Genomic DNA, 22,500 nt, shown 5'->3' on the forward strand with positions numbered 1-22,500 from the left:
ATATATTTATGTGCAGCCTAAGACAATTCCTCTTCATTCATGCGGCCCAGGAAAGTCAAAAGGTTGGACGCCCATATTCTAAAGGGCAGTGGTTGGAATTGTAGACTCCCTTGTCATCTTTGCAACCATTCACAACAACTTGTCTGGAAGGCAATAACTGTTACTCATACTTGCTTCAATACCATAGCAATAGCAATAGCACTTAGACTTATATACCGCTTCATAGTGCTTTGACAGTCCTCTCTAAGCGGTTTACAGAGTTAGCATATTGCCCCCAACAATCTGGGTCCTCATTTTACCGACCTCAGAAGGATGGAAGGCTGAGTCAACCTTCAGCCAGTGAGAATCGAACTGCTGGCAGTCGACAGAGTTAGTCAGCAATACTGCATTCTAACCACTGTGCAGTTAGATCTGCAGTTAAAGATGGAAGAACAGGCCAGGTTCTTCGTTTCTCTGCTCAACTGGCACTCTGATTAGTGCTGATCATCAGCAGACATCCTTCTGCTTATTCTTCAGTTCCTCCTCTCCTCCATTCCCAGAGCTTTCATAACCTTCTGGAGCCATACCAACAAATCCGTAGGTCCCTTCCTTCATCCGACATACAAGAGCTCCGTATCTCTAACCTGGAGATATAGAAAAAATATTGACGTTTCCTTTGAATGCATTTCAGATCACTAGGGAACCAGGGGCTAGCAAGGCCTTTTTAAAAAGGAGGAAAAAAAAGATATATTTAAAATTACATACATCAGAAAAAAATGCACCACAAAGATTAAATTACGATAAATCATGAATAAGCCCAGGAACTATAAATACATGCAGCGGTTCTGGATCATCAAGAAATATCAAATACCAAGTTCAATAAAAATGTTTGCAGTCCGCCTCCACCCACCCAACTGCATCGCTAACTCTATCCAGCCATGAATCTTTTGCTGGCGTTCCTAAAGATGTGAGCAGTGCTGTGTTTGCAGAGCCTAAACTCACCCCATTGAAACAGACTCCTTAATCTCTGCTCTGCTGAGCCAAGCACTTCATGGGAAATATTTCTAGCTGCTTTGTTCCTGGGTCAGACCATTGGTCCACCGAGCCCCAAGTCTTTTCTGCTGTGAGAGGCTGTCACCTTCTCAGAGTATTTCTTTTTTTAATTTTATTTATTAAATTGATTTGCCGCTCAACTCGTTTCAAAGAGAATCTGGGTGACTTACAGCATCACAAATGTTAAAATCATAAACGATAAATATTTCTAAAACAATAAAAATGGAAGCTGCAATGAAAAACAGAATTATAGTGAGTTAAAAGATGGGGAGAGAGGGAGGGAGGGAGCAGGGTGCATTGTGTGGGGGAAGGAGGTGACCCATTGGGGACCCAAGCCATCTGGATGAGCCAGGTCTTCAGGCCTTTATGGAAGGTCAGAAGCAGGGGTGGTATTCATTTATCTTCGCTATCGGTTTGCAAATGTGAGTGCACGCATTACCTCCGCGTATGCACAAGACCTTCTGCACATGCGCAGAGTGTCAAAAACGGGATGTGATGATGTCCGAGCAGGTGGGCGGAGCCTCCCACCGCCAGCGCTACCAGTTCGCCCAAAGCGGATAGAACCGGCTGAATACCACCACTGGTCAGAAGGGTGGGAGCCAATCTCCCCTCAAGGGGGTAAGATACTCCAAAAGGCAGGAGCCACAGCAGAGAAGGCCCTTCTGGACCCCACCAGCCAGAATTCCTTGACTGATGGGGCTCACAGCTTGCCTTTTCTGCCAGTATGGGTGGGGCAGACCAGTCCCAGTGGGGTGAAACTATTCCTCAAGTAACCTAGACCCATGCCATACAGGGCTTTAACACCTTGAATTCCACCCAGAAGCAACCCACCAGCCAGTGTAGCTCGCACAGAGCAGTGGTGTAACATGGGCCATGCTAGGTGCCCCCAAAACTGCAAATGCTGCCATGCTCTGCACCAGTTGAAGCTTCCGGATGCTCTTCAAGGGTAGTCCCATGTAGAGTGCATTGCATTAGCAAAGATGTGAGATGGCCAGGGGTTGGATAACTTATTAAACCTTTATTTATTTTAATATTTAACTTTTTAATCAGGGATGAAATCTAAAACTTGTTACTACCGGTTCTGTGGGCGTGGCTTGGTGGTGGTGGGCTAATGTGACTGGGTGGGCGTGGCCAACTTTTTTTTTTTTTTAAGCATTTTTTCTACAGCCTCTTCGGCCGAAGAGGTTGTAGAGAAATTGCTTTTAAAAGCCTCTGATGAACCCAGCTGAGCCAGGCGATCATCAGAGGCTTTTTTTTTTTTTTTACTTTTAAAAGCATTTTTTCGGCTGAAGAGGTTGTAGAAAAAATGGTTTTAAAAGTAAAAAAAAACAGCCTCTGATGATTGCATGGCTAAGCTGGGCATGGGGGCGGGGTGCAGGGATTTTTGCTACCGGTTCTCCGAACCACCCGCCGCCATCGCTACCGGATCGGGCGATCCGGTTTGAACCAGGTGCATTTCACCCCTGGTTTTAATGTTCTGTACTTGCTTTTACTGCGTTGTAAGCCACCCAATGTCATTTGACAGTAAGATGGGCAGCATGTAAATATAATAAATAAGATTTCTTTAAACTGGAAGTCCCAAAATTTGAGCAGGACTTCTCTAAATGCCAAAGGCCTATATGCTTAGTTGAACCATATGTGAACAGAAGTGTCGTGTGTTTGCAAAGGTTGGGTGCCAGAGCATTGTTGCATATCCGAACAGGGGTGGGTTCTACTTACCTTTACTACCGGTTTGCAACAGGAGCACGCACTTCTGCACATGAGCAGAAGCAGAAGCTTCTGCACATGCGCAGATCATCCATTATGACGTACTGGCGGGCGGAGCCTCCCACCGCTTTTACTACAGGTTTGCAAGGCAGAACTAGGAGCAACTGTATCCGAAGCTCTAGTATAATCCTCAACATCTCTAAGTAAAGAGAAGCATCTTAGTCAAAACTCTCCATTGACCATTGTGATCTAGCTGCACGAGGCAGTATCATTTGTAGGAGCCCAATTCCTTTTTTCCTGTGCCTACTAATTTAGCTGATTAGGGAAGCTACAAAGGATCGGTTTGTGTTAGTACTTGGATTGGGGGGGGGGGGGAGGAACCACTTAGAAATTTCAGAGTTGCTAATTGGACTGGAAAGTAAAAAAAAATAAAATAAAATCTACCGCAAGAAGAAGCCCGTAAGTACATTGCCTTTATAACTGCCACCAAAACGGCACAAATGTAATCACCAAGCATAAAGCTTGACTCAAGGGTGTCTTTATTTTATACCTGATGATAACCAGCAGGTGGCACCCAAGAGTCTCCAGCCGAAAGGGCCAAGGAGGCAGTTCACAAAGGGTTAAGTCACCAAGACACTTCAGGAGTTCAGATTATGCTGATCTAGCACTGGCCGGAAAAGAAAGTCCGTTTCCCCACTATCCCCTCTCCGGGGGCCCCCAAAGAGCTGTCCATCTTGCATGTTCTCATCTCCCCTTTTAGGTGGATCAGCAGTGACCAAGCGGCATGAAATTACTCTGCGGCTGCTGCTTAATGGTCTCCCGAGCGCAGGGCAAAGAAACCACAAGGTAAGAGAGGAAGAGAAAATTGCAAGCGCAGGAGAGGAACGCCTTCATTAGCCAAGGCCGTCTGCTACCTATATAACTTTGTTCCGCCTGATTGCCCCAAATCCCAAATCTGCAGCGGCAGTTCTCTGTGAGAGAATCCTGACCCCAGATATCCTTTCTTTAAAGGGAGGTCCTATATTTTCAAATATTTCTCTTTACTGGCTCCATTGCATCTGGCCAATGGTCCACATTTTTCAGTCCGAAAGATCCACTGAACGTTAAACACTTTAAAAAAAAAAATCACTTAAAAAAAAACACTTAAAAAAAAAGGCAGCAGCAATGTTTGGCACACTATTGTACTGTTACTGAGCATTTATTTCCCCCAGTTAGCTCATCCAAATATGCCCTTCTGATTCTAGGGACAGCTCCCTCAATCTCTGGTGGCGAAAGTTTGCCGCCTTTTTCTCAAGTCCCTGTTCCTGCACCCTGTTGAACAGCAGGCATTAATCCACTTTCATGCTTATTGCTCTGTCATGAAAAGCTTCTCTTGCTGATTTCCACAGATCAGATTATTACTACCAGACTCAGAGCAGGGCGAGTCATCTGGTTTTTTAGCCTCTTTGATTAGCTGAACTCAAGCCTTTGATACGCCATTGAACCATTTCTTCTTGCTACTAAGACAATGCAGCGGTGGGCTTCACATTTTGTTACCACCGGTTTGCCCCACGCACACACACTTGCTTCGTGTGTGTGCCTTCCGCGCATGCGCTCAGCCTCAAAAACGTGCCTAAATAGGACGGCATAGATGCTGGGCGGCTGGGCGGGCTCACCTGCGATTTCTGCTACCAGTTTGCATGAACTTGTCCGAACCGGCTGAATACCACCTCTGAGCCAATGAATGATGCCAGCAACTTTCTTTTCCTCCTTGAAAGCAGCTCCTTTGTCTTTAGCAGCCAAAGCCCTGTTCTCTTATCATTGTTAAGGACTATCAAGTCCTTAACTAGCCACCGGCTCCTGAAGTTCAAAGCACAGAGTCTCAGCTAGGGAAAAAAAAAACTGAAGAGAGACCTATTAGTAACAGAAGCTACTAATCCATCTGAAATTCAGAGAATTTGTTCTGTTTGTTAGCGAAGAGCAGAGCACCCATCAAGCCAGCCAGAGGACATTGGGGAGGTCCTGGCAGAACATATCAGAAATGGTCACCGTTTACTCCCATTGAACAAGGAAAGAAGATGGCAGCTCCAAACTTCCCCTCAGCCATGCCCATCAAAGACGCGTGATGACCTTTCCTACCTGTGGCCTTTTCTCTCAAAAGTCAAAAGTATGCAGGTGGTCTCGACTTACAACCACAATTGAGCCCAAAATACATGTTGTTAAGTGAGACATTCGTTAAGTGAGTAGTCCTGCCCCATTTTATGACTTTTTCTTGCCACATTTGTCATTACCACTCGACTGCTTTTTTCTCCACCCTTGTCCATTCTGTTGCTCTATGTAGTGATGACCCAACTGCATGGGAGGAAAGGTCTCCATGGGTGAGTCAAAAATTGCAAACTGATGGGTGCAGCACAAAATGTACAAAAGGATCAGGGCTCTAATCAAGAGGCTGTGCCTGCCACCTTGCAGATTTTGACAGGCATCTCTGAAGATTGCACTGAGTGAGAATAAACTTGAATTCAGTCCACATGATACGATAAACGTTCAAAGTAAAAGCAGCTAACATTAGTGTCTCCATAATTATAGTCTTTGGATATTTCATCATGGAACATGTAAATGACCATATAATGCAGGTTTCTCAAGTATGGAGCTTTCCAAAGCTAAGGAGATTTGCAATTCCCAGCATACCCAGTTAGCAAGGCCAGTTATGAGAGTTGCAATGCTGGTAGTTCTGGAAAGGGTTTTGCTGGGGAATTCTGGTATCGCAACTTTTGGTTTGAATTATGAATATAATAAAATTCCTAAGATCACCCGTTCAAGGCAACTTTATTTCTGTGAATTGCAATCCGAAGAGGTTCAAAACAGTCCTGAGTTTCACGGCATCTCTGTCCAGAAAAACAGCCATGTAGAACTTCAAGGATGAAACGGAGACTTTGACAATCCTGGTAGTAACACATGATTTAGATCGGAAGGGCAGTTTTATTTAGAGATTCCTGCATCCTTTCAGTCCAGCTATACACAAAAGCTGCAAGAGGTTGGAACTTTGCAGCAACATGCTGGGTGCAGGAAACAGTTCAGCAGGGGCCTGGCATCGGTAGGCACTGATTTGTGAGGGGGGAGGGGAAGAGGAGGAGGTGGTGAGAAGGAGAGATGCTTGTCCTTCCCTCAGCATCTCCCCTCCCAGCCCAACACAGAAACCAAGGAAGCCGATGAATTATTAAACAGGCCCTGTCCAAGGCGCCTGGGTCAGACTTCTGTGCTGCTATAGGCTGTACGCTAATACCCAAGCTGGTCTTCTAGAATTTGACTGGGAACAGCTACTCAGCCCAGCACAGCCACGGATTCCCAACTTTGGAGCAGAAGGTCAGAGAAGTGAAGCTTTCCGAGATCTTTGCTTCCATGTGTTGGATCTGGAGGGGTTTGGGAAGAGTTTGAGACTCCACAAAGCTGCCTTGGAGTAGATGGTCATCAGCTCCTCCTGACACTCCTTGCAGCAGGCCACCTTCCAAATTCTCTGTTTTGGATCCGTCTTATTTTCTTGGTTGGCATCGTAATTCCAGCCTCGTTTCTTCTTTTTATTCCTTTCTCCTGTTCCTTCTCCCTGTTTCTTTCATCCAATCTGAGCCCTTTTCTCGCCTCCTTCTGGCATCTCCCAAACTTACTTCAGCCACTTTCTGTTCCTTCCCTTTCCCTAATGATTCACTTCTGACCTCCAGCACTAAAAAAATCCTGGGGGAGTCCTGTTAATGGCCAGCCAGGGAGGGGGCTACTGGAAGAAACCTGGCAAGAAAGGACAGAATGCCGATCCAGATATTCTGCACCATCTCCTTCTCCTCCAGCAAAGAGAAACACACCGTCAAGAGCCCTGCTGAAAGTAATCACGATAAATTTCTTTATGACCAGCACAATCCAGAAGACTCAGAGAAGGACTCCAAAGAGGAAGAAGAACTAGGGGAGAAAGATGAAGGAATAACCCCAAATCTGGCAGCCTTTGCCAACAGCTGCACCTTGCATGGTGCCAACCATATCTTTATAGGGAATGGATTTGGAATCCGCCAGATCCTCTGGGCAGGTGCGTTCCTGATCTCTCTGTCCATTTTCTTATTCCAGGTAACTGGGCGAATTTTTTACTATCTGGAATATCATCATATCACACAGCTGGATGAGCAGGAGAGTCCACAGCTGGCTTTCCCTGCTGTCACTTTCTGCAATATCAATCGGATCCGAGTGTCTCAGCTCACCTACGATTACTTGTCTTATATTTCACCGCTTTTGGGCTATGATGTGGGTACCTACCTGGAAGCAGGCTTCCCACTGGCTACACCTAGCTTTGAAGCACCCGAGGAGCCCCTCAATCTGCTTAACTTTTATGACCGCAGCAGCCATCAGCTGGAGGACATGATGCTGACTTGTAGATATCGTGGGGAAATTTGCAGGCCTGAAGACTTTACTATGGTGAGTGATGATTACCTAGTTTATGTAGTGTCAATGATAGGAAGAAACTTTAGTTTTGCTGAGAGCTTAGCTGCTGGCTAGTTGGTAGAATACTTCCTTTCTGAGGATTAACTGAAAAAGTTACAAAAAATAATCAAGTTTTTGACCTACTCAGAACTTTTCTACAAGATGGATGTGAAGTAAAAAATATATGGGAAGGGTAGGACAAAAAATTGGTCATTATGAAATCCCCTTTGTCAAGGACAGATTGTACCAATGTTAAGATTTATTTTGCCGTATTTACTGACAGAAATAGGGATGGAAAAGACGCTACACCCAAAACACCTCCGTCAGGAACAGAAATACCTTGCTTCAAATGTCTAGATACCATCTTGCTTTATTTCTGCTCAAATCTAGGATGTACTAGATTAAATTAAACAATACATGTGTTTCGAACGGCAACTGTTTCTGTTTAGCAATAGGAGTTAGGGAATTAAATGAATAGGCAACATAGATGCTTCCACATCAATAGTAGAGAGTTGTGGGAGTTGTAATACTCCAAAATATTTAGAGGACACCAAGATTAGGACATACATCTATAATGTTTTGCATCTAGATCTAATCTCAGCTTTGTGTTGGAAGGTGGGGAAAAAAGTTGTAAATAACAGGTTAGGGTTAATTGACCTTCCATTGCATTTGGGTGCCTCAGTTCACCTAGAGTGACTTATTATATGATATTTTGGCTATAATTAGTATTACAATAATGGATAAACAATTATGGAGGATGAGAGTTGCCTTTACATGATATCTACACAATTTGCTGAGTGACTTTTTTAATGCTTAAAATTAAAGCATTACTTGGTAGAGATGTTAGCATCAGATATCAGCACTAAAAACCTTTCTTTCATGATTTTTGATTCTTTCTCTTTACTTATATGCAGGAAATATCCATTTCTTAACTATTTCATGTCTCAATATTTACCTTCTAAGGGTAATTTTAAAGATCCACCTCTGGCTTGGCAAACTAGTTCTCCACAGACTGATGCGATCTGATCCTGAAAATATCAGCCAGCACATTGACCTGCATATTCTATCATTGTATTTGTTGTCCATAATTGTTTTTTTTTTTTAAAGCACATTTACTGGTTCTGTCCACTTATCAAACATGACTCAGCCCTCCACTTATGTTTGTGTAAAAGACTCCTGCGCCTCGCCAGATTCCAATTTAAGCAATGTGTGGGAGAGGATTTCCCCAGCAATAAATTATTTGTGTTGAATTGTTCAGAGAAGCAACTGTCTTGATTGAAAAGCACCGTACCATCATCTGTGCTGGAGAAAAATGTAATATGTATGATAATCAGTTAAATGGAAAAGAGTTAATAGCCTAAAAAAATAAATACTGTAAATTGGCTGACAGGTCAAGTTATTTCTCTTGAGGTTTGCAAAGGATTGCTTAGTGTTAAAAGCAGAAGAAGAAGGAGTGGGGGGAGGTGGCAGCTTGATCTATGTATTTCAAACCATTTCTGCATTTTAATGCAGAGGAGCCCCACTCAAAGGAATAGCTGGTAACCCTACTTCTAGGCCACGCAAGGCACATGTGAAGAACCCTAATCCCAATCCTGGAAGGACAGGATTAGGGATTAGGGAAAAATAAAAGCTTATTTTTCCTATCGTGTCATGCCAGATCCTGCTTTATAGCAGATTTTGTGTGAGTTTTACCTCTCTCTGGTGTTCGTTAAAGCCGGCGCCTCCAACCTTGGTGATTTTACGACTTGTGGACTTCAACTCCCAGAATTGCTGGCTGAGGAATTCTGGGAGTTAAAGTCCACAAGTCATAAAGTCACCAAGGTTGGCAATCCCTGCATTAAAGCAATCCAACTTTTTTCAGACTTCTGGAAATGCCTGAAGAAAAAGTGCTGCTGCTTTATAGAATCCACTCATTTGTGCAACTCTGAACCCTGAGAAAGAGTAGGGCTGTTCCAACTAATAGTAGGGATGTGCCATGTGTGCCCACGTGCAAGGGGAAAAACGGTTCCTCTGAATCACTTTGGAAGCAAGCACAGGACTCTCTTAAACGGGTACAATTCATGGATTGTCCCCAGCAGCTGCTGTTTATATCACAAGTGTAGAGTTGCAATTAAGTTCCCTTCCTTCTTTGACCCTGAGCCATTGGCTCTGAGAAATTGATCAAGCTTAATCTCTGATCTCACCGGCAGAAATCCTTATCCACTCGGCTGAACACTTGGAATTGTAACACAGTATCTTCCATCACAAGGAATGGCAAGCCATTTCAGTCATTATAATTTTTTCTTTTCTTTTTTTTCAAACTACCATGGAATCCAGCACCTTTCTCATCTCAGGTTCCACTTCTAAATGCTTGAATGCACAGATACTGGTGCGAACTATTCAGTAGCACAAAAGCATCTTCTCTCTGCATGCACAGAAATATTCTCGTTTATGGTGGCTCGTGAACACTTTTCAGGGGTGTGTGTCTGAAAATAAATCCTTTGGCAAAACAAAGGGGAGAATGAAATATTCCAGAGGTGCAACTGTGTCATCCAGCTGCATTCAGATGAAGATCCTATCAGCTCCAGCCAACATGGCTCTCCATCCGAGATGTATCCAAAGCATCTGAAAAAAAATTTCCTTTCATCCCATATCATTCCATGATATTTCTTAGCATTTCCTTGCTCCTGGCACAGTCTAACTAATATTCAATTCACAGACATCTGAAAGCAGCAAAGCACAGGGATGAGAAAAGAATAAATACAGTAAAATGTTATCTGTTATTATAGAAATAGAAAGAGGAGGGGGAGAGAATTCCTATTAGGAAGTCCTAACAGGCTTCTTTAAAAAGGCTTTGAATGGGAGAGGCAATTAGGACCCCTTTGTGAATCCCCGCCTTTGCCCTTGTAAAGGTAGATATTTGAGCTTCTTGATCAGTATCACAAAAGTCCTCTTTTCCTGAACAAGGACATTAAAGTTGACTTCTCTTATTCACCCATTAGGAAACCAGAGAAGTACCAATAAAGGAGAATATTTGTAGCTCAGGGTTGAAATGAGGGGTCCTTGGTGCTCTCTGAGCTTGTTTTCTTGCAGACGTTTCATTACCTTAACTAGGGAACCTCATCAGTGCTAGTAAGGAGTGTGGTTTGCTGTCAGTTTATATTCTGGTGTCTTGCCTGTCTGTATGGGTGGGGATGATCTTAGAGATTCTTTGGTTGGGCTGTTTACTGATGGCTTTTTTGGCAGCTCCTTGTTTGGAGTATCGTGAGCTGTGATGGCGCAGTGGTTAGAGTACAGTACTGCAGGCTACTTCTGCCGACTGCTGATTGCCTGCAGTTCGGCAATTTGAATCTCACCAGGCTCAAGGTTGACTCAGCCTTCCATCCTTCCGAGGTCAGTAAAATGAGGATCCCAGATAGTTGGGGACAATATGCCAACTCTGTAAACCACTTAAAGAGAGCTGTTGAGCACTGTGAAGCGGTATATAAGTCTAAATGCTATTGTTATTGCTAATACTTGATTGTTGGTCTGAAGCCTTGGAAGTTTCCAAGTTTCTGCCCTGCTCCTTATCACCTCTGTTGTATTAAATTTCCGCATGATGGGCCTTCATCCAGTGGGGGATTCAGCCAGTTCACACCACTTCGGGAGAACCGGTTGTTAACTTTTTCAGCAGTTTGGTAAACTGGTTGTTAGAAGAAATCATTAGGGCAGAGAATTGGTTGTTAAATTACTTGAATCCCACCACTGCCTTCATCAGCCCAGTGACATGTAAGGAAGTGAGCTAGATTGTGACTCCCATTCTCCCACCAGCTGTGGGATTACAAGAGGGATTAATTTTTTTGGACAAGTTATTATGATTTCCGGTCAAAGTTAGTAAGAGTCTAATAGAGCAGGTCTGAGCAATCTGTAGCTAAATAGAGGTGATCCTCAACATACGACTGTTTGTTTAGCGACTATTCAAAATTATGACAAACCCTAAAAAAGCTACTTATGACCCAAATTCCAATATCCACCCTCCCGCCATGTCCACATGACTGCATTTTGGGCTCTTGGAAGCCAGACTACATTTGCAGCACTCAGCAGCCACTTGACCACAAATGCCATGTTTTTGCCAGAAACCAGGGTTTACTTCTGGTTTCTGACAAATGGCTTCACATTACGACCATGGTGTGCACTTAATGACTGCTGCATTCATTTTACAACTGTGTTTGCTTTATGATTGCGCTGTTCACTTAACGACTGCTGCAAAAAAGGCCATAAAATTGGGTCTGGTCATGTGATGACTCCCGTTGCAACACACACATACATTGTGGACTCAATTTTGATCACAGGTTGAGGACTATCTGTACATCTCCCGAATTTAAGAAATTTAAATTTCTGTGCCATCCATTGGAGTTTTTAAAATAGCTGTATTTTTCCTCTGTAGGCTCAATCCGATTCAATTGTGCTGACATGCAGTGTCTTTGTGTCGCTCTGAATTGCAGAAACATTAACAAAACTTTTAGACAGTCCCAAAGGTGCTTTTTCAAGAGGCAACTGGACTTTCTGTTTTGATCTTTGAAGGCGTTTTGCTTCTTATCCAAGAAGGACGAGAAGCGAAATGCTTTTGGGATGAGAAGCGAAACGTTTTCAAAGAAAAACCAGAAAGTCCAGTTGCCTCTTGAAAAAGCACCTTTGGGACAACCATGACCTGGATGACTGAGAATCTTCATAAAAAATTAGGCAGGTTCAGATTCAGGCCACTTGGGAGAAACCTATCTACATTCTTTCAGCTCTGATTTGGCATGGAATACATCCAAATGCAGCATGTACCTATATGGAATAGCCCAGGAATTACAATGACCAAAGAAGACTATGCAGAGTGCAAAGACACAGATCTGTACAATGGTTTAATAGCGATGATATGCATGTCTAACAAAGATCATTCTCTCTGTGCGTAACCCAGTGGTGAAATTCAAATTTTTTCGCTACCGGTTCTGTGGGTGTGGCTTGGTGGGCGTGGCAGGGGAAGGATATTGCAATATCCCCATTCCCACTCCACTCCAGGGGAAGGATACTGTAAAATCCCCATTCTCTCCCCACTCCTGGGGGAAGGAGATTGCAAAATCTCCATTCCCACGCCACTCTGGGGCCAGCCAGAGGTGGTATTTGCCGGTTCTCCGAACTACTCAAAATTTCCGCTACCGGTTCTCCAGAACCTGTCAGAACCGGCTGGGTTTCACCCCTGGTGTAACCTATCTCATAGAATGGGCTCCTATCCCCACAGAATATCCTCACCGTTTGAGAATAAAAGGAAGGGAAATGAAAACCATGACTGCCCAATCATTTTGATTCTCAAGGCTGGACTTGCGTGCATGCATAACTTGCCAATTCATGGAGGAACAGTGCGTCCCTCTCCCTCCCTCCCAGCTCCCCTACTCCAAATAGTTGCTGTTTTATTGCCATCTGTTTCCCAGAGCTCAAGGGCAGGCTCATCAACTGCAGTGGTAGGGATTGCGAGTGGGTTTCGCAGAGATTCAAAGAACAACAGACAAGGGCCAATTAGGGCTCTCAGGCTTCAAGCTGTCCACCTGTGAGGTCCTTAGAGAAAACAGAAAGTATGATATAATGACATAAAATGCATGTGAAACACAATTTTCTACAGAAGATTGAGCAGTAGCTTGCTCTGTAGGGAAGGCTACCTTTAAATCATACATTATAAAAAAAAAAAAAACAGTGCTTTGTTGTTGAACACAGATGCCCATAGTCCAGTTTTTTATGAAGCTCTTAAGATCCATAAAGGGGTTTTATCTCCTCCAGCAGTAATTTCCCATCAGAACTGTTGTTCAAGTAGGTTGCGGTGAGGGAAATATCCGAAGTCATTCATTCCTGCGGTTATTCCCTTTGAGGGACCCCACAGTTTTCTCATGCACATCGCATTGAAGAAGAATGAATTGTTGTTATACGAACAATGTCTTTATTGTCATCCGCCCCATATTAGATATCATTGGAAATACTTCAAATATAAAGGAAAGGCACTGGGAGAATTCCAGTTCTCTTATTTACTGTAGCTCTTGTCAAAAATCACTCAACTTAAGAATTGTTTGGAGGCGCTTGAATATCTTTGTCACTCCATGAGCCTTCAGAAGATGCCTTGCTGACCTATTCTTGGGTGTGGTCCCCCTCTATAAAGATCCAGCATGTCTTCTGAGAAGTATCTTAATTTTTTTCATGAGCAAAATGAACTCAAGTTTCCTAAAAAATTGATTACGAATCCGATGGCACATAGGCCATTAACTGATATCCTATGCTCTTTCCTGATTTGTGTTGCATAGAATTATTGTGTTGGAACTATCCAGAAAGGTCACAGAATCCAACCCCCTGCACAATGCAGGATTCACTACACCAGGGGTGTCAAACTCAAGGCCCACGGGGCCACGTCCAGCCTGCAGTGTGGTTAGATCTGGCCCACGGGTCTGCCCTGAAAACAGTGAAGGAACAGCCCACAGTGCCTCTGCCAGTGAAAACGGAGCTCGGGAGAGGCATGCGCAGCCCTCCCTGAGCTCCGTTTTCACTGGCAGAGGGTTGCAGGAGGCCATCGCAGCCGAAAACAATGCTTGGGAGCCCGTTTTCACTGGCAGAGCGCTCGGGCCACTACAGGCGCCTCTGACACCTCAAGCTGACCATGCCCACCCTGGCCATGCCGTGATGCAGCCTTCAATGAAATTGGGTTTGATACCCCTGCACGACACTATTCTCAATCCAGGCTCTGTTTGAAAAATTCCTGTGAAGGGGAAGAAACTGCTCCATGCGGTAACCCGTTCCACTGATTGACAGCTTTTACTATCAAGACATTCTTCTTAATATCTACATCCTTGAAGTTCCATCCCATTAACTCCAATTTAACTCTCTCTGGAGCAAATGTGAATAAGTCCAAACTCTCTACAATGTGACAGCCCTTGAAGTATTTGAAGACAGCTATCATATCCTCTCTGAGCCTTCTCTTCCACAAGGTCTGCCTAGGTCTTTTAACTGTTGCTCATAGGTTTTGATTTCCAGTCATCTCAGCATCTTGAGAGCCTTTCTCTGAACGTGCTTCTGTTTATCAATGTCTTTGGCCAGGGATCAATCTTGACAGGACAAGGTTTCTTTAAATGCAGACTACACATTAAAAAAGACACAAAATGGTGGTGGATCCAATAGCACAAATGGATCCTGCAAATGTCCCAAAGGAGCTGGTTTTTCAAGAGGCAACTGGACTTTTTGGTTTTCCATGAAGATGTTTTACTTCTCATCCAAGAAGCTTCCTCAGCTCTGACTGGATAGTGGGGAATGGAAGGATTTATAAATGAGAAGCTAAACTTCTTCAAAGAAAAACCAGAAAGTCCAGTTGCACCTTTGGGACAACCGTGACCTGGATGACTGAGAATCTCCATAGACGTTTCCACATTTGGTACCATGGGGTTCTTTACCAGGACTACCACCACCCAAAAAAAGCCCCAGTAGATCCTGTTCTATTTCCTTTCTTTCCTGCTTCTATTCCCTCCCTAGAAACACCTCAGGAGAAGCAAAGCTCTAGCCAGGTTTATTTACTCATGTTGCTCTCTGAGAAGCCTAAGAGAATGGGAGAGATGAAGATGTCACTGCTGTGGCTTGGGAGGGGAGGAAATGAAGAGAGTGCAAAGGGGGAAAGTGTCAGCAGGAACACGAGGGCCTTTTTCTGTACTGTAGCCTTGGTTTCCTTGGGAAACTGGCTGGAAGTGAAGCCAGCTTGAGAAACCCCCTTCTGGAGTTCAGCCTCTTCCTCTGCTTTGGCCACAGTGACAAATTAGTATTCATGACTATTGTTTACTGTAGCCCGCAATTGGTGAATTCCTCTGCTTCTTTACCCCTTCCACCCTTTCAGTTAAGAACTGTGGCAACACCCACCTAACAAATTTCTCACTTCACAACAGAAATTTGGGACTCAATTGTGGTCGTAAGTCGAGGACTACCTGTAGAGAACTCAGGGCTTTTGGAAAACAGCCAGGGGCAACCTGGTTTAGCAGATCTGTCTGTTCTGTCCCCATCCCACACGAACACACCAACAGACGTCCAAGAGTTAAAAACCAAACTAGCCGACAAAATCCTTTTCCTTATGATAACGGAACTTGGCAGCAACCTAGTGGCTGCCTGCCAAGAGTTTATTACTTATGAAGGGAAGAGATAACTTCTTTCCGCTTCTGGTACATCAAAGTAAAATGCTCAATAATTACAGAGTAATTCAAGTCCAAATATAATCCAGCAAAGTCTATAGCAAAAGTCCGGCAATGCAGAATGGCGTGGAAGCTTTCAGCTTTGTTCGTCGCAAGGCTTGACTGGCCACTACGCTCCCTTTTATACTCTGTGGGGTGTGGTCCAGTGACTCAGCCTAATCTCGGGCACGCCTTTTCTTCTGTTGCACGCGCTTATCTCTGCGACACTGGCGTGGATCTAGCCAAGATTCATTACTCTCATCACTGTCCACCTGTGGCTGTGTGAATGTGCTTGGCCCAGCCCTATCTCTTGCCCTTCGGCAGACACCGAAGGCATTGCCAAAGAGGAGGGTCCTGGAGAGGGAGGCATTGCCAACTCCTCTCCTTCACTCTCGGAGTCCTCTCCTGCCGATGACACAGGCTCAGGTAACGGAGCCACAACACTGTCTTGTGGGGGAGAGAAACTGGAGGAGAGATCACTAGGAATATGTGTGGGAACCTTCTGCTGTGGATCCCTCAGATTTAGCAACATCGTTAGATGAAAAATGTTTTAACGATGAAAGGACACATAATTCAGATGGGTTGGACTAGAACAGAGGTCTTCAAACTTGGCAGCTTTAAGACTTGTGGACTTCAACTCCCAGAATTCTCCAGCCAGCCAGCATAGTTGCCAAGTTTGAAGACCTCTGGACTAGAAGATCTCCACGGTCCCTTTCACCTCTGTAATTGTTCTTTCTTAATTGTTCCCCGGGCTTTTCCTTCATTATAGATTTTTCCCTATTTTTTTTTTCCTACAGGACAAACATACTTTCAGCACTAGAGCTTGTCTGAGAAGAAAAGTACCTATAGAACAACCAAGGGGAAGGGAAAGGATTTTGCTCTACTTACCTAAAATCTCTTCTTTTGTGAATTTGTGAATCGGGATTGACAGTACAACCCTTGTAGGTACTCAGACAGGTGTGCTATTTCCAGAGATCACTCACAGATCCAAAAGGAATTTTACTTAATTTTAATTAAGTAAAAATATAAAATGACCAATTCTGCTGAGATGTTTGTGTTCTCTTGAGCAGTTTTATTCATTTACTTATTTATTTGAGCGGTGTTGGCAGGGGGGCAGAGGTCGGCCATGAGGCCCCTCACTTGTGGGGTGCCCTAGGGGTCGGTCCTCTCGTCCCTTCTGTTCAACATTTACATGAAGCCGCTGGGAAAGATCATCCGTGGTTTTGGGGTGGGGTATCATCAGTACGCTGATGATACCCAGCTTTTTATATCCACCCCAAACCAGCCCAATGATGCCCTCGACGTGATGTCCTGGTGCCTGGAAGTGGTACGGATCTGGATGGGGAGTAACAGGCTTCGACTCAACCCGGCCAAGACCGAGTGGCTGTGGATACCGGCATCTCGGGCCGAGCGAGAAGTTCCAACGCTGTCTATTGGGGGTGAGGTGTTGCCCCCTCCCATAGACAGGGCGTGCAACTTGGGCATCCTCTTGGATTCACGGCTGAGTTTGGAGGATCATATCATGGCTGTGACCAGGGGGGTGTTTGCCCAGATTCACTTGGTGCTCCTGTTGCGCCCATACTTGGACCGAGATGCCCTACACACAGTCACTCATGCGCTAGTCACCTCCCAGATCGACTACTGCAATGCTCTCTACCTGGGCTACCCGTGAAGACCACCCGGAGGCTTCAGCTGATACAGAATGCGGCCACGCGGATTGTTGTGGGAGGGACCCGATACTCCCATATTGCACCTCTCCTGCGCGGCTTGCATTGGTTGCCGGTTGCCCTCCGGGTGAGATTCAAGGTGCTGGTGTTAACCTATAAAGCCCTTCATGGCTTAGGCCCAGGCTATTTGTCGGACCACCTGCAACCAGCGTCAACTGCCCATTGCCCAGTGCGCTCTAACAGAGAGGGACTAGTCAGGGTGCTGTCGGCTAGACAATGTCGGCTGGCGACCCCCAGGGGTAGAGCTTTCTCTATGAGCACCCCCACCCTTTGGAATCAACTTCCCTTTGGGCTCCGGTTGGCCCCTGACCTTCGTACCTTCCACCGTGAATTGAAAACCTGGCTATTTATGTCCCCCAGCCTGGACTTATGGGGTAGTATATTTTAAAAATTTTTAAACTTTTCATATTTTTGTGTATATTTGTTGATTTTAACAGTTGCTTGGTCGATAGTTGTTGTGAGCCGCCCTGAGTCCTTGGAGATAGGGCGGCATACAAATTTTATAAATAAATAAATTTGAATTTGTTATAGTTACCCAACTCTAATGAACTCTGAGTGTCATACCAAACCAAATAATCCATAAAACAAAACTACAAAGGCACCCTGGAATAAAACAATCTTAAAAGTAACACAAATCAAACAAAACAGGGCCTCCCAAAATAAAGTATTACTTTAACACCAGGTCTGAGACCAATTACATAATGGTATGAAAAGGCACTACGCTAAGATTCCATAAAGAAATATGCAAGATCAAGAATGTAACATGGATAAAAGTTTGCAAAATTTGGCCGTCTTTCCAGATGTTAGGATTTTCTTTCTAAACATTCAGGCTGCACAAGCGTATAATAATGGTGATCCCCGCAAAGCCTTTGAATACCTGCTGTTTATTGTAACTGGGGGGTTTTCAGATTTTGTATTTACAGTATATAATATATACTGTAGTAATGGTGGATGCTGTAAGTAAATTAACCATAGTGCGCTTACCTTAATAAACTTTCAGAATCTCCAGCCTTACAGGAAAAGGGCATTTTGCACACCCAGACCTGTAGGTGTACAAAATATGTTCACCCACACCCCACTTTTAATAATTCTTGTTTTTATTTTGTTTTTTCTAATTGAGTGTCATTTTCTGAGGAACAAGTGCAGCAGCATTCTTACATCCCTCTGGATTCTTGATGAGAAACCAAAGCAATTAAAAGTACATTAAAATAGGAACCAATTAGATATGTCCATAAGCTCACAAATTTACTTCGCACTTCACATTATCACAAAGACCGTTTATCCCACACTGAGGGTAGAGTTTGCATCAAAACCGTCCTTCCATTTTTGCATTTATTCATTTGATTAACTATCGTGGCTCCCCATAGACCTAGGAGATTGATGTCCAGGGCTTCACCAACTGTTCTATGCAACTCATATATCTTTGTACTGTAGCAGATGGTAGATGGTCTCAGATGGTCCTCAGTCCAGCTACATCTGCTACCTTTTTTTCCCTGTGCAAGTCCTCTGTTCAGCCCACAGCATTTGCCTTTACAGAGAAGCTGAACTCCTCAGTTGGTAGTGGGAAGGGGTTCCAGAATGCAGTAAATGTCAATTTATTAATTAATTGTGTAAACAGTACACAATAGCTCCATATTCCTCAGTTAACAGAATAATAGAGTTGGAAGGGACCTTGGAGGTCTTCTAATCCACCCCCCTGCTCAAGCAGGAAACCCTCTACCAGGGATGTCAAACTCATGTCGTCACGGTGGCATCACGTGATGTATCGGAACTTTTTTCCCATTCATTAACCCGGGCGTGGGCATAGCCAATGCGTGATGCATCCAGCCCACAGGCCAGGAGTTTGACAGCCTTTCTGTTTACCATTTCAGACAAATGGCTGCCCAATCCTTTCTTAAAACCTCCAATGATGGAGCACTCACAACTTCTGGAGGCAAGCTGTTCCACTGGTTAATTTTTCTCATTGTCAGGAAATTTCTCATTAGTTCTAGATCTGTTCTCTCCTTGATTAGTTTCCATCCACTGCTTCTTATTCAGCCTTTAGATGGATTGGAGAAGAGGCTGACCCCCCACTTTCTTGTGGCAGTCCCTCAAATATTGGAACACTGCTATCATATAACCCCTGGTCCTTCTTTTCATTAGACTAGATGTACTAGAATGTTTTCGCTTCCAGACCCCTAATCATCTTTGTTGCTCTTCTCTACACTCTTTCTAGAGTCTAGACATCTATTTATATCATGGTGACCAAAACTGGAGGCAATATTCCAAGTATGGTATTACCAAGGCATTAAAAGGCACTTCATGTGATCTTGATTCTATCCCTCTGTTAATGCAGTTTAGGATTGCATTGGCTTTTTCTGACAGCTACAGCATACTGCTGACTCATATTTAAGTGGTTTCATTTTCATTTCATTTCATTTATTGGATATATATACCGCCCTACTCCCGAAGGACTCAGAACGGTGAATAGCCACAGAATAAAACACATAAATACAAAATTAAAAAAAATAAAATAAAACCAAATTAAACAATTTGGCCAAGACAAATTTAAGACACCCAATAATTTTAAAAACAAATTAAAATTTACATTTTAAAGGGGAAAGATTTAGGCCAGGCCGGCTTGATGGAATAAAAAAGTCTTGAGAGCGCAATGGAAGGTGTGCAGATCCGGGATCCTCCGTATCTCCGGGGGGAGCTCATTCCAGATAGTAGGTGCCCCCACAGAGAAGGTTCTCCCCCTGGGAGCCGCCAGTCGGCATTGTTTGGCCAACGGCACCCGGAGGAGCCTCTCTCGGCCGGTGGGAGGCTATTGATGGTAGCAGGCGGTCCCATAAATAACCAGGTCCTAAACCATGGAGCGCTCTAAAGGTGATAACCAAAACCTTGAAGTTCACCTGGAAGACCACCGGGAGCCAGTGCAGCTTGTGCAGGAGAGGTGTTACATGGGAACGCCATGTCGCTCCCATAACCACCCACGCAGCCACACTCCACGCCAGTTGGAGCCTCCGAGTGCTCCTCAAGGGAAGCCCCATGTAGAGAGCGTTGCAATAGTCCAGGTGGGAGGTGACAAGGGCATGAGTGACTGTGTGTAAGGAGTCCCGATCTAGAAAGGGATGCAACTGGCAAATCAGGCGGACCTGACGAAAAATCCTCCAGGTCACGGCCGTCAAATGCTCTTCTAAAGACAGTCGTGAATCCAGGAGGACGCCCAAGTTGCGAACCCTCTCCGTGGGGGCCAGCAATTTGCCCCCAATAGTCAGTGAGGGTGCCAACTGACTATATCGGGACATCGGAAACCACAGCCACTCGGTCTTGGATGGGTTGAGCCTGAGCCGGTCTCTCCCCATCCAGATCCACACGGCCTCCAGGCACCAGGACATCACTTCAAGGGCATCGTTGGGGTGGTCCGGGGTGGAGATGTACAGCTGAGTGTCGTCAGCGTACTGGTGGTACTTTACCCCGAAACCACGGATGATCTCGCCCAGCGGCTTTACATAAATGTTGAACAAAAGGGGCGAGAGGACCAACCCTTGTGGCACCCCACATATGAGGGGCCTCGGGGTCGACCTCTGTACCCCTGCCAACACAGACTGCGACCGGTCAGAGAGAAAGGAGGAGAACCACCGTAGTATGGTGCCTCTCACCCCCAACTCTTCCAACCGGTGCAGCATGATACCATGGTCAATGGTATCAAAAGCTGCTGAGAGATCTAACAGGACCAGGACAGAGGAGCAACCCCTGTCCCGAGCCCTCCAGAGATCATCGACCAATGCGACCAATGTCGTTTCGGTGCTGTACTGAGGCCTGAAGCTCGACTGGAATGGATCCAGATACATCGTTTCATCCAGGTGCTGGGGGAGCTGTTGCACAATGGATAAGTGGTTATCCATTAGGACTCTCAGATCCTTCTCACAGTTACTGCTGTGGTACCAGATACCACCTATTCTGTATTGATACATTTAATTTTTCTTGCCTGAGTGTAAAATCTTACTTTTCTCACCATTGAATTTCATTTTGTTAGATAGGGCCCAGCGTTCTAGTCTAATCAAGATCCTTCTCAAGGTCTTGAGCCTGGGGAGTTGGTTATTCCTGGCAGTTTGGAGTCAACTGCAAATTTGATGAGTTCCCCTTCTAACCCCTCATCTAGATCATTTCTGAAAATACTGAAGAGTATTGGACCTAAGACGAAACCTTGGGGAACCCCACTGTTTACTTCCCTCCATGTAGATGTAGTTCCATTGAGGACTACCCATTGAGTGTGGTTTGTCACTCAGTTACAATTCCATCTGGTGGTGATGCTGTCTATCCCACATTTTTCTATCCCCCAAGAAGTAGGTTGTGATATACTTTGTTAAATGCCTTTGTACTTTATGTACAAGCTTTGTACTTTATGTACAAGCTTTGTACTTTATGTACAAGCAGAAATGGCCTCCAAAGCATCTGAAGGCAGGACAAGAAGCAATGGATGTAAATTAATCAAGGAGAGAACCAATCTAGAACTAATGAGACATTTCCTGACAATTAGAAAAATTAAGCAGTGGAACAGCTTGACTCCAGAAGTTGTGGGTGCTCCATCATTGACAGTTTTTAAGAAGAGATTGGGCAACCATTTGTCTAAAATGGTATAGGGTTTCCCACCTGAGCAGGGGGTTGGATTAGAAGGCCTCCAAGATCCCTTGCAACTCTGTTACTCTGTTATTACACATGTATCCTGTCAAAAAAATCAAAATTAACCTGCATCCATCCAGTTACAAGGGCGTGATCATCTGATCCGTCCTTAAAATTTCTGCCTTAAAGTCAGTTTGGTTACTGGTTAAGGTCTTGTAGTAGCTAAACTGTTGGCCCAGAAACCAAAAGATTGTAAATCCCAGTCTCCACTTTAGGCATGAAAAACTGGCTGGGTGACTTTGAGCCAGTCACTGTCTCCCAGCCCAACCCACCCTGTGGTTGTGGGGAAAATAAAGGGAGTATTGGTATGTACACCACCTTGAGTTATTTTTTTAAAAATAAAGCAGGATAAAAATCTAAAAATAAGACGTCACAGTACTTATAACCAACCACCACTCTACATTTGTCAGTTAAAGTGTTCAATTACAATTCTGCTGACTATATGCAAAGTTGTTGGGTTGTTTTTTTTTTTTTGTTTTGTTTTGTTTTGTTTTGTTTTTGCTTGCAAGGCAGTGAAACCATCAATGTCATTATTATAATGCATTTGTTTTGGAAACTTGTTCAGTGAGAGGAGGATCAAAGAATTCATCATACAGTATTCTCCTCAGATGCTGACCACAAGCAGTTCCTCATAAAGGAACTGCTTGTGGTCAAGCAGTTCCTTTATGGGGAAATTCTGATAGAAATTTGAGATAAATTCGAGATAAGATAAAAAAAATAAGCTTAAACTGACT

General features: G+C 44.3%; 1 protein-coding gene across 3 annotated transcripts in view; it reads left to right on the top strand.

Annotated features, from left to right (window-relative positions):
• Positions 1-22,500, top strand: part of ASIC1 (acid sensing ion channel subunit 1) — a 235,953-nt gene that overhangs the window by 159,036 nt on the left and 54,417 nt on the right. Inside the window, exon 1 of one of the 3 annotated variants that reach the window (XM_087886932.1) lies at positions 3,409-3,585. The exons of 1 other annotated variant lie outside the window; for it this stretch is intronic. In XM_087886932.1, the coding sequence (XP_087743058.1) occupies positions 3,478-3,585 (108 nt within the window). In that variant the 5' untranslated portion in view covers positions 3,409-3,477. Of the gene's footprint in view, positions 1-3,408; positions 3,586-6,448; positions 7,174-22,500 lie in introns of those variants that run through there. One more of the 3 variants, XM_034412421.3, reaches the window with a different exon arrangement.

Source organism: Pantherophis guttatus, chromosome 2 (genome assembly GCF_059756535.1).
Source record: "Pantherophis guttatus breed Tessera chromosome 2, ASM5975653v1, whole genome shotgun sequence".
In the NCBI taxonomy this organism is placed as follows: Eukaryota; Metazoa; Chordata; class Lepidosauria; order Squamata; family Colubridae; genus Pantherophis; species Pantherophis guttatus.